The sequence below is a fragment of the Hydra viridissima genome, unplaced genomic scaffold (genome assembly GCF_058129835.1).
Source record: "Hydra viridissima isolate aposymbiotic clone 2 unplaced genomic scaffold, HvirCarnegie_v1 scaffold_11, whole genome shotgun sequence".
NCBI lineage: Eukaryota > Metazoa > Cnidaria > Hydrozoa > Anthoathecata > Hydridae > Hydra > Hydra viridissima.
The window spans coordinates 3,542,918-3,560,000 of record NW_028324310.1 but is presented as its reverse complement, the minus strand read 5'-3'; the positions used below and the strand labels follow the sequence as shown (position 1 = coordinate 3,560,000).

General features: G+C 30.4%; 2 protein-coding genes and 2 pseudogenes across 3 annotated transcripts in view; 1 reads left to right on the top strand and 3 right to left on the bottom strand.

Moving 5' to 3' along the window:
* Positions 1–17,083, bottom strand: part of LOC149881747 (uncharacterized) — a 290,985-nt pseudogene that overhangs the window by 120,903 nt on the left and 152,999 nt on the right.
* Positions 1–17,083, top strand: part of LOC149881754 (uncharacterized) — a 52,803-nt gene that overhangs the window by 32,344 nt on the left and 3,376 nt on the right. Inside the window, exon 10 of the mRNA XM_090065961.1 lies at positions 6,397–6,477. Within this exon, the coding sequence (XP_089922087.1) occupies positions 6,397–6,477 (81 nt within the window). The remainder of the gene's footprint in view (positions 1–6,396; positions 6,478–17,083) is intronic.
* Positions 8,019–11,162, bottom strand: LOC149881756 (uncharacterized; annotated as a pseudogene). The gene is made up of 9 exons (XR_016444779.1): positions 10,826–11,162; positions 10,570–10,678; positions 10,317–10,396; positions 10,176–10,218; positions 9,854–9,905; positions 9,694–9,782; positions 9,346–9,587; positions 9,004–9,157; positions 8,019–8,213 (listed from the first exon to the last, which is right to left on the bottom strand). The product of XR_016444779.1 is annotated as an uncharacterized LOC149881756 (transcript).
* LOC149881755 (uncharacterized) lies at positions 11,507–12,424 on the bottom strand. The gene is made up of 2 exons (XM_090067067.1): positions 12,310–12,424; positions 11,507–12,174 (listed from the first exon to the last, which is right to left on the bottom strand). The coding sequence occupies exons 1-2, from the start codon at positions 12,422–12,424 to the stop codon at positions 11,507–11,509; spliced, it is 783 nt and encodes a 260-aa protein (XP_089923193.1).

Here is a 17,083-nt window from a genome sequence, read left to right as displayed (position 1 = left end):
TTTTATTATATTTATTAGCTTGCTGTCATCAGCAAACAGCTTAAGTGAGCATTTGACACATCTGGCATGTCATTTATGTACATTATAAACAGTAAAGGACCTAGGACAGATCGTTGTGGTAAACCACTCTGAACCATTATCCAGTCAGAGTAGTTTTCCTCAATAAGAACTCTTTGTTTTCTGGCCATAAGAAATGATTTTAGCCATTTCAGTAGTTTACCTTTGAAACCATAGGCCTCTAATTTGACAACTAACTCTTCATGACAGACTTTATCGAAGGCTTTTGCAAAATCAAGATAGATTATGATTGCGTAAAGACCACAGTTCAGTGCCTCTGATGTAATGTCTATTGTCTCTAATAAATTTGTAATACATGGTTTTTTGTTTAACGAAGCCATGTTAATGCTTAGTAATTAACTTGTGCTGAACCTGGTGAGCCATCATATGTATTTTCATCAATCATATATATATATATATATATATATATATATATATATATATATATATATATATATATATATATATATATATATATATATATATATATATATATGTATACAGTGCTTCCAGAAGGTATAGCGCACTTATTTTTTTTTTACCTAAGTGAACTTCAAATGAGTGTAATTCGAAACTAATAAAAGGCTGATTGATATATTTTTTTAAACTTATTCATAAAATAAAGCAGACTTACTAATTGTCAAATATATAAGGATATTTTCTTATTATTATCTTGAATTTAATTAAAATACAATAAGAGTGATAAAAACAATGTTAACTCCTTAACTGTGGCGTAATTTTAAAAATCGCTTTGTTATTTACTGCAAAATATTTTTGTTAACGATTTCTTTAAACTGTTTAAATAATTTTCGTTTAGTACGCCGAAAATTGCAAAAAAAAAAAAAAACAAAACAAAAAACCTAAAAGCATTTAACATTTCTTGATAATATCAACGAGGAGCTATTTTTTATAGGCTACCAAAAAATAAAACAAAGATTTGTAAGTCTTTTGAAATATAATAACAAAAGTGTAATTATTTACAAAAACCTTTAAATTTTTCTTTTGTGTGGTAAATTTTAAAACAAGGCACAACACACAAACCAACATTACAGTCTTGACACATATATCGGGTATCTGATCTAATCTTGTTTTCAGAGCAGACAACGCACCTTCTACTTGGTTTCATATTTTTTTCTGTTGCTGGTATAGCATCAACACAATGACGCTCTATTAATCGTAAAGGAGAAGGTAATACTCGAGTTCGACTTCTTTTTTTCTCGATTAATTCATGGTATTTAACAATGCTCTCTTTGATAATGGACTCTCTAAACTGTAAGGATGTCATATTAGGTGATAACTTATAGTTTATAATATTTGCATTGAATGCACAAACGCTAATCAAATGCATAAAAATCTTTTTATACCACTTTTTTTGTCTTTTTCTTTCGGATTCATATGTTGTCAACATTTGATCAGATTGGTCAACACCACCCATGTTTCTGTTATATTCATGCATCACTAGAGGAATATTTTTTTCTATGCCAGCTCTATTAACAGTGGTTGTATCATTTTGAACACAGGTACTCAGCATGTGCTCATCTTTCTTGTCTCTCCATTTGGTACACATTACATTTGTTTTAGTATCATATCGAACTAAAATATCACCAATTTTAATTTTAGCATTCTTTGTATCCTGCGGTAACTGTTTGCGATTATTACGTAATGTACCAATGCAATCAGTATTATGATCCAGCAATACTTTGGAAATTTCATAAGATGTATACCAATTATCAATGTGTAAACAATAGCCATTACCAATTAAGCTATCCATTAGAGTAATAACAATTTTAGTAGCTTGATATTTGTATTTTTTCAAGTCTGGAGCAAAACTGTCAGTCATTTCCTTACCAGTGTACAAAAAACAATTCCAAATATAGCCAGTAGCTGATTCACATAATGCAAAGGACTTCATTTCAAATCTGGAACGCTTGCTTGGAATGTTTTGCTTCCAGCTTAAATGACCTTTCCAAAGCAGCAGTGATTCGTCTATTGATATATTTTTATTTGGTATATACAGAGTTTTGAATTTATTTACTAGATAGTCATAGGTCGGTTTAATTTTTGCTATTTTACAGAAATTTATTGGCAACCTACTGTTATCAACAAAATGAAGAAACTTCTCAATAAGACAAAACCTATCAAAAGACAATACTTTTCTTAAGAGTGGTGTGTCAAACAGAGGGTTTGTTGAAAAATACATAACATTTGTTGGTTTCCATAAGACTCCACGATATAAAATGAATGCTATATAGAGCCTGATGTCGATTCTGACTAAAGGTATCCATTTTTGAACTCGAGATCTATTTTTAATTATATTATTTTTACGATATTGTACTGCGAAAAGGTTACTTTGCTCGACAATAAGATCAACGATGTCGTCTGTTACAAATGCTTCAAATATAGTAAGAGATCTGCTATTAACTATAAAACTTGGATGAGGTCCTGGATTACTCTCAAATTTAGCAAAATTTGCTTTATAACCGTCTATTTTAACCCAATTCGGTCCATCGTTTCTATTATCTTGTTCCAATTGCATTACATCAGTGTCAACAAGGCCAGTTTCACTATCATCATCTGCTGATGATGAGCAAACTATTTTTTCTTCTGTAACAGATTTAACTGAACCTTCATTAGAAGAACCATAATTAGAACTAGTATCAGATAATTTATCGCTTTCTCCCATGTATTCAATTAGATCTTGAACAGAACAATTACTTCTTTTAGGGTAAGACTTTCTAGCCGAAGCCATGTTTACTTTTCCACTAAACTAAATCATTGTCATATAAAGCTATCAGCCATATTTTGAAAAAACTCTAGAGTATAAAATGAAGACCATACTTTTGTTAAAAGTTATTACATAACATAAATAAACAAACTTGCTTTTAACTTATCATATCTGATCTGTTGATTAACTCATGTAAAAAACGGAAATATCCGTCAGTCACAAACGGTGCAACAGTTCCAAAATGCGGAAATATCCGTCAGACATATATAAGCCTACAGTTCCAATAAACGGATATATCCGTCAGACACACGAAGAGCTACACCCTTGAAAGGCGGATATATCCGTCAGACACAGTTAAGGGGTTAAAAAAGTGTGCAAAAGTATTAGCGCACTTGCTATTTTGTAAAGACTCAATGAAAGTTTAATATTTTATGTGATCGCCTTTGTTTTTAAGGCATGACAAGACTCTACGTGGCATAGAATATATAAGTTTTCTGATTAATTCTTGTGGCACGGTATTCCACAACTCTTGCATTTGCGTCTTAAGCTACACCAAGTTAGTGGGGTTGCTTTTTTGTAATTTGCAGTCCATCCAACCCCAAAGATTGTCAATAGGATTTAAATCAGGTGAACGAGCGGGCCAAGGCATTAGGTTCAACCGTTTTTCTTCCATGTATTACTTTATTGAGCGTGCTGTGTGGCAAGGAGCGTTATCTTGCTGAAATTGCCAGGTGGAGTCAGCCTTGAAAACGTCCATTCATGACTTTAAACAATCTTCTAAGATCTCTCTGTATCGATGTTGATTAAGGCGATCAGTGTAAAGATGCGCCAGTCCATTGCTAGATCCAGCAATGCAGCCTCAAATGCCAATTGAACCTCCTCCTTCTTGAACTCTTGACATGATAAAGCGAGGATTACATTTTTCATTTTTGTATCTCCTCACGACAACCCTTTTCAAAATTTGACTCGTACAAGAAAATTACTTTTCTTCATTGCTCTACAGTCCATGCAGCTCTCTCTTTGCACCATTATCTTCGCTTGAGACAGTCTTGGATACTTAATAGTGGCTTCTTTGTTGCAAGGTATGAATTGAGATGTTTATTCTTCACAAGCTTGCTAATTGTTGAAGGGCTAACTTGATGTGCACCTAACGCTGTATTCAGATCTGAGACGATTTCGGCTATGCTCATGTTTGGGTTGCGTCTAGCGAGTATAATTGCTTTATTTTCGTCCCTTTCTGACATATTTTTTTGGACGACCAGAGCGATTTTTGTCTTTGACAGTTCCAAACTCATTATAATTTTTGAGCTTTGTTCTAACACTGCATTCAATGATTTCAAGTTGACGTCCAATTTCTCAATTGCTGAGACCACTTTTGTTCAGGCAAACAACTTGCCAACTTGTTTCAATTGATATGCTCCTTAAACCCATATTTTTGTTGTTGCAATTTAAAGTTTTAACTAACTGTATTTCAAATGCTATTTCCGCCACTTCAATTTATTCTTCTTATATTTTTTATTGACTATTGTTAATCAGCAGAGAGTTTATAACAAAAATTAACCAAAAAAGTTTTTCTTAAAGGAACAAAACGAGTGTGCTAATACATTTTAAATGAGTGCGCTAATACTTTTGCGCGCTAAATTTCAGACATTTTTTCGAGTGCTCATTAAACTTCTAATTAACTAATAAAAAAAACAAGCAGGTTGACAATATTTGACATTGTAATTAAATTTAATTGGTTTTAACTTTCATTACAAAGTATAAACTAGTTCAAAATTAAAATTACTTTATAATTTATGTTTATTTGAAGTTGTTTATAATAAAAAAAGTTACGAGTTCGCTAATACTTTCTGGAAGCACTGTATATACCTTTCAGTTATAAAATATTATATATATATATATATATATATATATATATATATATATATATATATATATATATATATATATATATATATATATATATGTATATATGTATGTATGTATTAGGGTGTCTTGTTTTCAGGGTCACATTATATTTTGAGTGCTCCTAGCATTTATCTGCTGCGTATATGTGAGAAAATTAGATCTGGAAAGTTTCAGAACTCTAGCTTTGTTTTTGTGACTACACAAGCCACCTTGTGTTTCAAAAAACATGATTTTTTGGTGAAAAAAGCCTACTTTTACAGTGCTTGTGTAGTCACAGTTTAAAAGATACATGCTAATCATATGTTCAAACATGAACTATTAACCTTCATTAATTAGAAAAAAATTGGGAGCAGTTTAAATAAAACCAATAGTTAGGTTTGAAGTGAGTTTAAAGATACGCAGTTGACACAAATTACCTATTTTTATGCGGTTTGACGCGGTTGATTGCTAGCACCATTTTCCCAGCAGACAAATATTTTGCAAACTGATGGCAGGTCTTTGTCTCTTTATGTGGGTACTCTTTTGGAGTTGGAGGCTCACATACAACAATTTTTAGTCAAGTCATTCTCACGATCACTTCTTAAAGATTTTGAGAAATGTTTCGATTATATTCTACATTCTTGCATGTCCGGGTTAAATCTTCTTCCAGCTGCAGCATCATGTTTAGATCCATCAGTAGCAAGTAATAATTAATTAGTTATTTATTGAGTTGTCGAAAGTGAAAACCTTGATGACTTTTATTCTTCGTATGAAGCACTTTCATCATTTAAGTAGTTTATGTCTATTATTATTACACATTTGTAAGCATTGTGCAATTTACCATATTATTATTGGTAAAGCATAACGAGTTAGTTGTGGTTTTTATAGTTATCTTCCTGACACCTGATGTAGCAGCTCTGAATGAAACAGCGAATTGTTTTATTGTCAGCAGTAAGCATCACTTCGTAATGCAGTTCATTGGTGCACTAGCAGCACTTTATTCAATTTAAAAAATGCTCTCATCCATAAAAATTTTGACATGTGGTTGCATTTAGATGATGTAAGGTAACCAGTTAACGAAAATATTCTCTCAACATACGCTTCACTTGCTGGAGCAGCAAACAGATCTTCAGCTGTAGGAAACAGCTCTGCATACGATGCTTTCTATTCTTCCAGAAAGCAAATGAATCTTCAACATAAATATCTTTTATCTTGCTACCCAGTAGGCATTAGACGTCTAAGGATGGATTGCTATTAGAAAAAAAAATTTATTATTGTTATTAGCTGAAACCAAATAGAAATTGAATATCGTTTTTATTTCGTTTCACATACTAAAGCCTAATAAACAGTCTATGAGCAGTGCAGTAACTGACTAGTTACGTCACATAACAGTTGTGTCTTTTGAATAAGTATGAACGGTTGTGTATATATGTGTGTGTGTGTGTGTATAATTCTATTACTCGGATTAAAATATAGGGAGTTTCAGTAGAATAGTAGATAATAAAACTTCAAGAACTAAATTTAATTCTTGAAGTTTTATTATCTATTATTCTACTGAAACTGCAAGTTTTTCTAAAAGTATTTATGCAATAACACAACATGGTACCTCAGTAAGCTATTAATTGTTACGAGGAAAACTTATATTTTTACTATGCAAATGCAGTTATATCATGTAATTGTTAATGAAATTTTATAATCAGGTATCAGAAATGAGAAACTTTTATTAGGTTTCACAAAACAAGCTGGAAGCCCAACTGCTGATAATTACTATGACAACGTAGATGAAACTGTGAAACCTTTGTCCACAGGTTAGTTTTATATGTTCAATACTATTAAAATACCCTCAATCAGGTCTAAATATGTGTAATTCTTCAATTTTAAGGAATAAAACAGAACTAATTTTAAGTTGATAAACTTTAATAGTTAAAACATGGCAAAAGCAATTAGTAATCTTCCAGGTGTAGAACAATTTATCATAAATGAAAGTGATACAACAAATACTGTAGTATGTACTGAGTACTGTGAGCTTTGTTACTCGATTTCGAAAACAAGCTGAATATTGCGCTTTTTCAGATATTGCTGAGGCAGTAAAGGATCAATTTACATCAGAATGCCATCCTAAAAAATTGATGTTAAAACTTCTCAAGGATAGAGAAATGATTTTCTCAAGTGAACATTGATAAACAAACTGAAATTGGTCGCAAAATGGGAATATCAAAACTACAAGTCAAAGAAATGTCAAATAAAAAAACCAACCAAATCACAGAAGAGATGTCAAAGGACTCAGTAGACCATTTAAAAAAACTAACTGTTTCCAGAAAATGAAAACAGGCAACACATTTTAAATCAGGACTTCAGCAAAGTGATGTTATATATAAAAGAGAAAATTTCTTGTTATGCTTTCGATGTGGGGACAATAATTTTGTTGGGCACAAAAAATGTTTAAAGCTATTGGCAAACATGCTATAAATGTTAAAAGAAAAATCATCTAGCCATTTGTTGCAGAAGTTCTTTAAAAATGCCTTACAGGACAATGCGGTAAGTTAAAGAGATAAATAATGAAAACAAAAGTGAAAGCAACTCAGAAAATGAATTAGAGGAAGCGCATGCGCTAACATTTAGTTCAAAACAAAGAGGACAATCCTATAAAACAAAATCAATAAATGCACTGCCCAGTGAAAAAGCGCACATGGGATACGCGTGGATTTTTCCATGTGTAACCCATGTGGGGATTATTATTTTGTCCCATGTGGATTTCGTATGGTAAATCCCACATGGGTTTTATATGGTAAATCCCGCACGGGTTTTATATGGTAAATCCTACATGGGATATAGGTGGAAAATACTACATGTTATACATCTTAAATGCCACATATATTTTAATCCAAACGGTATAAAAGTAGTCAATACCCGATAAATGAAAGTCCGTATGCTTCTATGATAATTTTTAAAAATCCTTTAATTTAAAAGTAATCATCAAAGCTTTCTAAAGCATATATATATATATATTAAGATAAATATATTTATATATATATATATATATATATATATATATATATATATATATATATATATATATATATATATACATATATAAAACATTAAAACAATAAATTTGATACAAAATTTCACTTTAAAACGAATACCATTAAGATTGTGATAATAATAGCATAAGGAAACTAATATTTATGTATTATTATCATTATATTATAAATAAATAGTTATTTAAGTCATTTTATAAAATAATTTGTTTTTATAAAATGAATTAAAAAAACTGTTTTTATTATATTTTAGTTTTTTAATTCATTTTATATAATAAAAATATGGAAATAAATACAAATTATAAAAATCATGTAAGAATCATTTATTATTTCTAAATACTATATTAATGTTAGTCTACAAAGTTAAAATCAATTTAGAGCATCACTACGAGTTCTTTTGCGATTCGCACGTCCACCTCTGTCTCTCGAATTTATAAAATAGGTGGTCAAAGCTTGCTCAATCGATAGGTTCTCAGCATTACAATGCTTTTTTCTTACACTTTCTAAAGAGAAATATGACAGAATGATTACTTTTTTTACCTAAATCACAGGGTCATCTATGCATAATGATGTCAGATGACCCGGTTTATTGAACACCATCCCCCTTTATCAAACTCGGTCAATTTTTTACCATCTCCCATTGAAAATGATGTCAGTTTTTGTTATCATATTATGATGGTATATATGAATTTTTAATAAAAATGCTTATACAATCAATTTTTTTCTGGTTGAATTATACATTTATTCTCAAAAGTACTCAATTGAAGTAAAAAACAAGAGATAAATTGTTCTTTCAGATAAGCAAACTTATTTCTGAATTTAAATTGTTTTTCCAATGATCTTTTTTGTAGTTTTAATTAGCAAAAGCAGGAAGTTTTTATACCACATTGTTGATGTAAATAACTCTAAAACATGCGCATAGATAACATAAATTTAAATGTTGTACTTTTTTTTTTAATTCAATTTTTTAATTGACATTGTTTTTGTTTTAACATTCCCTCCCCATTGTCAATTATTTTCAAACTTTTTAGCTCACACTGCCCCTCTATTTACTGGCATCGATTATGGAGGACCCCACAGCCTAAATATTAGATATATATATATATTACTTTTACTTTATTTACGACACCTTTTGATATGCAACAAAACCTTACAAAGCTTACAATAATTCAGTTAAGATTCAATCTGAGTTATTGAAACGTAATAAATTTAACATCAAAAGAAAAGTAAAGCTGTCATCATTTAAAATGTAAAGGGTGTTGTCAAAATATGTTAAAAATATAATTAAGTTACCTTTCACTAGATCCTCAATCAAATTCATGGCCATTTTGCCATTTTTGCCAGATCTGTTTGTCTCTTTTGCCATTTCAGATGTAAAAAGAGACGACATCATTCGACTTATACATTTTTCTATAGTGGCAGCATTAGAGTAACTGAGCCATTGTACCTATATATATATATATATATATATATATATATATATATATATATATATATATAGAGAGAGAGAGAGAGAGAGAGAGAGAGAGAGAGAGAGAGAGAGAGGGAGAGAGGGAGAGAGGGAGGGAGAGAGGAGAGAGAGAGAGAGAAAGTAAGTTATAAGTTAAGCTAATGTTTTTAAAAGTTTCAACTTACAAAGTTTTTTCTGATCTCAATGTCTTTTAATCTATCCACCAGCACTTCAAATTCCTCTCGAGACGAAATAACATTGAAAGTTATTTGATTTGAAATGGGCGTATTTCTTTCTTGAAGCAAACCTTTCACTTCCATCATAATATTTTTTAATTGTTTAATTTCATACTCAATACTTATTAGGCGGCGTTTAACATCATTGATTTCACTACTGGTATTGGTTGACACACATTTAACTAGATTACCTTAAAAAAAATTTTTCTGAAGAGTCTATTGTAAGTGATTTCTAATCACATATAATAATATATAAATACACAAATAATAAATAATTATAAATATATACATATATACCTTCTATTGCAGGATATGCATTGCATGATTTTTCTTGTGAATGTAGCTTAGAAATTTGATGATTAGCGGATATAGAGCTTGAATTAGAACTGAAAATAATATTGTAAAAAATAAACAACAGAATAGATAATAATCAAAATAATTATTAAGAATTAATTACCTATTAAGATGTTTTAATGGAGGCAACGTTTTATTTGTTGTAAAAGGAAACTCTGTAATATAAAAACATAAACCATCATTATCATCATCATGATCATCATCATGATCATCATCATGATCATCATCATGATCATCATCATCATCATCATCATCATCGTCATCATCATCATCATCATCATCATGATGATCATCATCATGATGATGATCATCATGATGATGATCATCATCATCATTATCATCATCATCATCATTATCATCATCATCATCATGATCATCATCATCATCATGATCATCATCATCATCATTTATTGTAATTTTTTTACCAGATGTAACTTGAGAAAAAGCTCAAAGAACTTTCATTAGAATCTAAATTGGAAAAGTTCAATTACATATCAAATATGTTGTTATGTCTACTTAACTGCCTAAATAAAATAAAAAATAAAACAGAAAATATTAAAAATTACTTGACATTTCTGATGAAATAGGGCAAAATAAACTATTGGCTTTATTTTTTTGTCCTTTTGAATTTTCTGAAGTCGATCCACTATAGTAAATTCGTATATTTTTAATTTTATTTAGTTCTCATTGTTTCAGTAAAAAAATGTAAAATAGTATAAAATTATCTAGTAACTGAATGTAAAAGTAGTAAATATTTAAATGAAATTCTGTAATAATATATACCGGATTTAAAAACTAAAACTAAAAATATTGTATTACCATTCATAACGAGAAGTTAAAAATTTTTTTCTACTTTCTGGTGCTCTTTCCTCAAAAGAAGAAGAGTCTTCAGCCTGTTTGGCTCTTATTTTTGCTGTTTTTTCATTATCTAAATTTTTGAAATATAATTATAAAATAAAACATTACTAACAAATTGCAAAAAAAACTATTGACTACTTATTGTAAAAAACGATTGTTAAAAAATATAACGTCTATAATATATACAAATAAAAATTTAATTAAATTAATTACTGACCAACTGCTTCTCCAAGCATACGCACACCAACCAAGCTCCAATCATCACTGGGAATTTCACATTTGGTTCTCACCCTATTAATTTTTGTTCCTTTGTATGGGGGCCACCAACATCGTGTCTCTCCAACTAGCCAACTTTCGCACACATAATCTACACTGCCATCTTCCTCTATAAATTCCACTATGTAAAACGATGTCATCTTAAAAAATCTTTAATATTTTATTTTATCTATAATAGAATCATTTCATTTATTAACTTTATTTAATAAAATTTATTAACTGAGAAGTCTCTCAACTTCTAAATATTTATCAGGGCATTAGCCAGGAAAATATTTTATACTGCATTTTTGCGATATTGGGAATTTTTATTGTTATTGTTCCCCAAAACATTAGAAATTTTTATTGAAATTTTAAGTCATTGAGTTTTGGGAATTTTAAACCCATAGGGAATTCCGCGGTATATGTGGCACCATTGGGCTAGCTAACACCCTGTTTATGTAATTTTTTTTAATATATTGATAAATGTTAATAAATTTTATAAATATTGTTGTTTATAGAAATTTCAGGTTATTAAGTGATAAGATCAATAAAACAATTTTTTAAATACAAATAAATAGCTGCTGATATTAATAACAACATCAAATTTTATTATATATATTGAGGCATAAAACTAACCACAAGCTTATTTTCCAAAAAAGTCAATTGATGGAAAAGGAAAGATTATTAAAGTATTGTCACACTGTGAAAAAGCAACACATTTCCGAATTACTTTAGATTTTATAACATGTCCTGTTGGTGGTAAATACACTCCAATATGTAACAAATTAAGAGATTGTGGATAAGAATAAAAATCTCTACATCTTTCCATTAAAAAACCAGTCCCAATCATTGTATTACTATCTAATGATTCAAGCTGCATAATTCCTTTTTCTGTTAAAAAAAATTGATCATTTGGATTTTTTGACCATGCTAACACTCTACAAGTTTGTGAATAATTCAAAATTCCAAGCTCATTAACTCGATTTATGGCCTGACTTAAAAGGTTTGAAGTACCACGAAATCTTTTTCTTAAAACACCATAGTAACTTTCTGCCCAAAATGCAGACCAAAAGCCAAGATTGCCATACTTCTCAATATATTCAGGAATATGAAGAAGCACATGGACATTATAGACTAAATGATGCTGACCATATAAAGTTTTCATTCCAGAAACATAGCTAATTAATGCTTCATTACCAACATGTATCATACTCTTCCAATTATCACAAGAAAAAGCATAAATAGCTAAGTGTAAAAGCATAAAATGATGGTATTCTGTTGAAGGCAGTACAGATTTAAGGGCTACAGGACCTACAAACAAAAGGAAAATTCTAAATTCAACGGCTTTCCATAACCTTATTTCATCAATCGATCGTGGGCGCCTAGAAAATTCTGATGGCAGACATTTTCCTAAAATACAAATAAAATTAGACAGCAAATTTTTACTTGATGAGATCAGTCGACTTTTTCCTCTAATCTCGCAACACCAAATGAGTAACAATTGACGCACATTTCCAAGATATATCAGGTGCATTGGATCAGGTGGGAAACATGTTACCATTGGAACTAATGTGACTTAGGGAGACTCTCTCAGTTGGTGTCCGTTTTTTTCCAAATTTAAAAACTGTTGATCAGTTCGATGCACACCAATAGTTTCAGAAAAAACAACTTTTTTAAATTCGTTACAATTCCCATGTTAATCCCACAAGAAACCCACGTGGGATTTCCAATGTGAGTAAATACCATATGATTCCCACATGTAACCCATGTGGGATTACCCACATGGGTTTAAAGTGACAAATTTCCATACGGATACCACACGGGAAAATCCATCCCACGTAAATCCCATCAATCCCACACGAAACCCACACAGTACCCATGTGGGACGCGGTTTTTTTTTTCACTGGGTGGTGGGAAATGTTATAATAAAAATGATTATTGACTCAGGTTCTAGTGTGAATCTAATTGAGAGAAACATTTTTGAAAGGATTAAAAACCACAATCTTAATTTATTACTAACATCAACGGTGTATATGGTATCATAATCATTAACGGTGATATTTCCTTATGCTTCAAAGCCTCTAAAGTTGATAGATTGTTTAAAGGCTGAAATTGAAGCAAAATACGAAATAGCTACAAACAAAATCTATGTTGTAAATAAAAATAATGTTGGAAATATAATGGGATTAGAAACCGCAAAGGAGCTGAACATTTTAAAAAATTGATAAAAATGGAAACTTTGTTCTTAGCAAAGATAATGGTGTGATTTTATAAGCTAATAAATCAAATGAAATCACGCAGCATTTTAATGTGTGTAAAAATATTGATGATGAAATTAAGTTTCCACTAAATCAAAAATATAATAATTTGCATTATTTTGATGCAAATTGGGAAGCTATAAAGCTTCCAATTCAAACTTCATGTAGATGAAAACATGCAAACAATTGCACGAAATTTACGTCGCTATCCTTATCACCTTCAAAAAGACTTTCCAGCAGAATTAAGGCGTCTTGAAGAAGCAGACATTATTGAAAAAGTTGAAAGATGGTAAGAATGGATTAGTGATTGTGTAATTGTACCAAAAGCAAATAAAACGGTACGGTTGTGTCTAAATGCTAGAACCATCAGCAAAGCAATTAAAAGTGAAAGATACCCAATGCCTACATTGGATTCTGTAATAGATAAAAAGTATGGTTTAAAAATATTTACTAAGTTAGAAATGAAAGAAGCTTATACTCAGTTCGAGTTAGATGTCGAGCCCAGAAAAATCACTAATTTTCAAATAAATGAGAGAGTTTATCGACACAAAAGATAAGTATATGGTTTTAACAATTCGTTCGAGATTTTTCAAAAAACTATGGAACAAACTTATAGTAAAATAGATGGAGTAAAATTTATCAGTGGTGATATCCCTCCTAACATAAGACGTCTTTAAGACGTGTTTAAATCATTTTTAAGGCGTCTAGACGTCTTACTGGCGTCTTATGTTGGTTGGGACTATACTATACACATCAGATGAACAAGATTTATTAAGGAAGTTAGAACTATTGTTTATCAAAACACATACATTAGGTATATGCACTTATGTGTCAAGGTTCATTAAAGGCTTTAGTGAAAAAACAACAGTATTACGTGAACTATTAAAAAAAGATACAAAACTTAAGTGGGTCCAAAAGCATGGCGCTTTCAACATGCTTAAACATGAATTATCAAGTGAATTGGTTTTGGTTTTTTATGATCCTAGCAAAGAAATACAGTTAGTTACTGATGCCAGTAATCATGCTATGGGAGGAATACTTTTACAAAAAGAAGGTATTGGAATCAAACCAATTCGCTACATAAGTGGGTCACTGACAGCAGCTGAGTTAAAATATAGCATTACAAAAAAGGAAGCTCTGGCTTTGGTATGGGCAATTGAAAAATTACATGTGTACCTATATGGAAAAAACGTAAAGGTTGTAGTGGACCACAAACCGCTCAAGTTTGTCTTTTCATACGGTTCTAAACTAAATGCACGCATCGCAAGATGGCAAATCAAATTGCAGGCATATGATTTTGACATAATACTTAAAAAAGGAGAAGAGAGCATTACAGAATTTACATACAGAAACTATATCCCAGATGAGTACCAAATTAGTCAGATGAAAATGAAGTGGCAGCTTAAATAAATTTTTTAGAGACAAAAATGGTACCCAAATCAATATCACTTGAAGATATAAAAACGGAGACAGTAAAAGACATCAGTTTAGTTGCAGAAAAGAATGCATTATCACCTGGTAAATGGTATGACAACTCAATACTGGAACCATATCGTAGATTTCAACATGAGTTAACTGATCATGAGGGGATAATATTAAGAGAAACAAGAATTGCCTCACCAAAATCTCTTTAAAAAAGAGCTTTACCTATTGCACATGAAGGACATTTAGGTGTTGAAAAATGCAAAGGATTATTGCTTCAAAAAATATTATGGGTCACTATAAATACCGATATAAAATCACATATTGAAAAATGTCTTGGATGCCAAGCAAATTCACGCTAAACCATGAACAAATTAAAATGTCAGTTCTACCAGAACACGTTTAGGATGATTTAGCAATGGGTTTCTTCGGAGCATTACCATCAGGAGAGTTTTTATTTGTTGTAGAAGATGTGTAATCCAGATACCCGTTTGTTGTCATAATGAAAATAAATATCATAAATTAGAAAATTTGCTATATTTGGTTATCCTAACAAAATAAGAAGTGACAACGGTCCACCATTTGAAAGTGAGGCTTTAAAGTTATATTTCGAAAATATTGATATAAAACATTAAAGTAACTTCTTGGTATTCGCAAGCAAACGGTAAAGTAGAAAGATTCATGCAAGTAATAAAAAAAACAATAAAAGCAACTCATGTTATGGGTAGAAATTGGAGAAAAGAACTTCAATGCATGCTTCAAAATTATTGATGTGCTCCTCAAGCCATAACTGGAAAATCATCAGCCACATTGTTATTTAATAAAAACACCAAAAAATAAATTTCCTTCAACGATAGTTGAGAAATCACTATACGACAAAGAAGTGAGAGAAAGTCAATATAAAAAGTATGCGAAAGAAAAAAATTATTTTGATGAGAAATATAAATATAATAAAAAATATAAATAGTGATGTTAAGTGGAAACACAACAGTGGTGTCTGGTTTTAGCCTAAATTACTCTAATCCGTTTTTTTTAAAGTAAACTTTTTTCGTTTTTTTTTTGAAAAAACTAAACAGATTTGTAATCAGCATCAAATTATCTGTCTGTGTTTTTAGTTTTTATCGCATACTTTTTATTTCCGTTACTCAGGAGAGCCGATGTGGAAAACCTCTATTTTATTTACTGAGTGTTATTTACAATTAATTTATATAAATAATAAAATCAATAGTACAGTGTGTTCCTATTAATATGACAGAGAAACAAATTATCTATCGAATAGGGTTTTTTTTATTGTAAAATGGTTTGATTTTCATTGTGTAAATTTTGATTATTAATAGTGTAATTTTGATTATTAAGTGTCCGGTGTAAATTTTGATTATTAAGTGTCCGGTGTAAACTTTGATTATTAAGTGTCCGGTCATACACGACGGACGGTATAACCCGATTTTCCTCAATCAATAAAACAGCGCGAAAATGAAAATGTTACAATGAATACCTAAAAAACAGCGCAAATATTTAAATTTGACAATGTATGTTAATAAAATAGCGCGAAAATGAAAGTCTTACAATCTATATCAACAAAATAGCGCGAAAATGAAAATATCATAATGCATCTCTTAATTTATAGAATTTGGTAACTCAATAAAAATGTTACAACTCATCTCAATAAAACAGCGCAAAAATGAAAATGTTACAATGTATATCAAAAAAATAGCGCAAAATATGAAAATGTTACAATGTATCTCAGTTTGAAGAATTCGGTTACTTAATAAAGTTGGTAAATATGAAGAACATAATAAAGCCAACTATTGTGTATATATGTAGTGTTCATCAAACGGGGAACCTGGTGATCCAACAGAACATCAAATAGGTTTAGATATGATGATATATAGTTGCATACTAAATTTACGTTAACTATTAGCTGCGTCACCCTTTGCCATAGTATTATAAAGTTTATCTTGGATACCAAGTTGAGCTTTTCGGGCCAGATTATGGTACTTTGATATGTATGGTAAAGAATATATGGCTTACAAATTCTTGAAGGCGATGTAACTCACAAAAGGGGGACTTGTCGAAGGCCCGTCTAAGACTTAGATCCTTCTTCTCTTTTATTGGGATTGACTGATCGTCCTGTTAATAAACTTTCATTTGACTTGATCTTCATCAAAATCTTGATGGAAAAAAAATCTAAATAGTTAAGAAATTTCTTCTCAAATCTCATAGATTTGCGAAGCCGAAAATTTCCATAAAATCGATTCCCAGATATCTAACAAAGTTTCTAATAATTTTAAACGGTAAAACTAAAAATACTTGGAAATTCTTCAAACACTCAAAGAATCCCAGAAAAAATGCTCATCGAAATCCCAAGATTTTTGGATTATGACAAATATTGAGATTGCGAGCATTAATTTGCTGTGATGATCGATGTGCAATTTTTAAATATGCACATCGATTATAACAGCAAAAATTGCTTATCAAAAAAGAAAGCAGTCAAAGTAACTAACGGAGTTTTGTATAAAATCGCAAAACAAATTTTGATG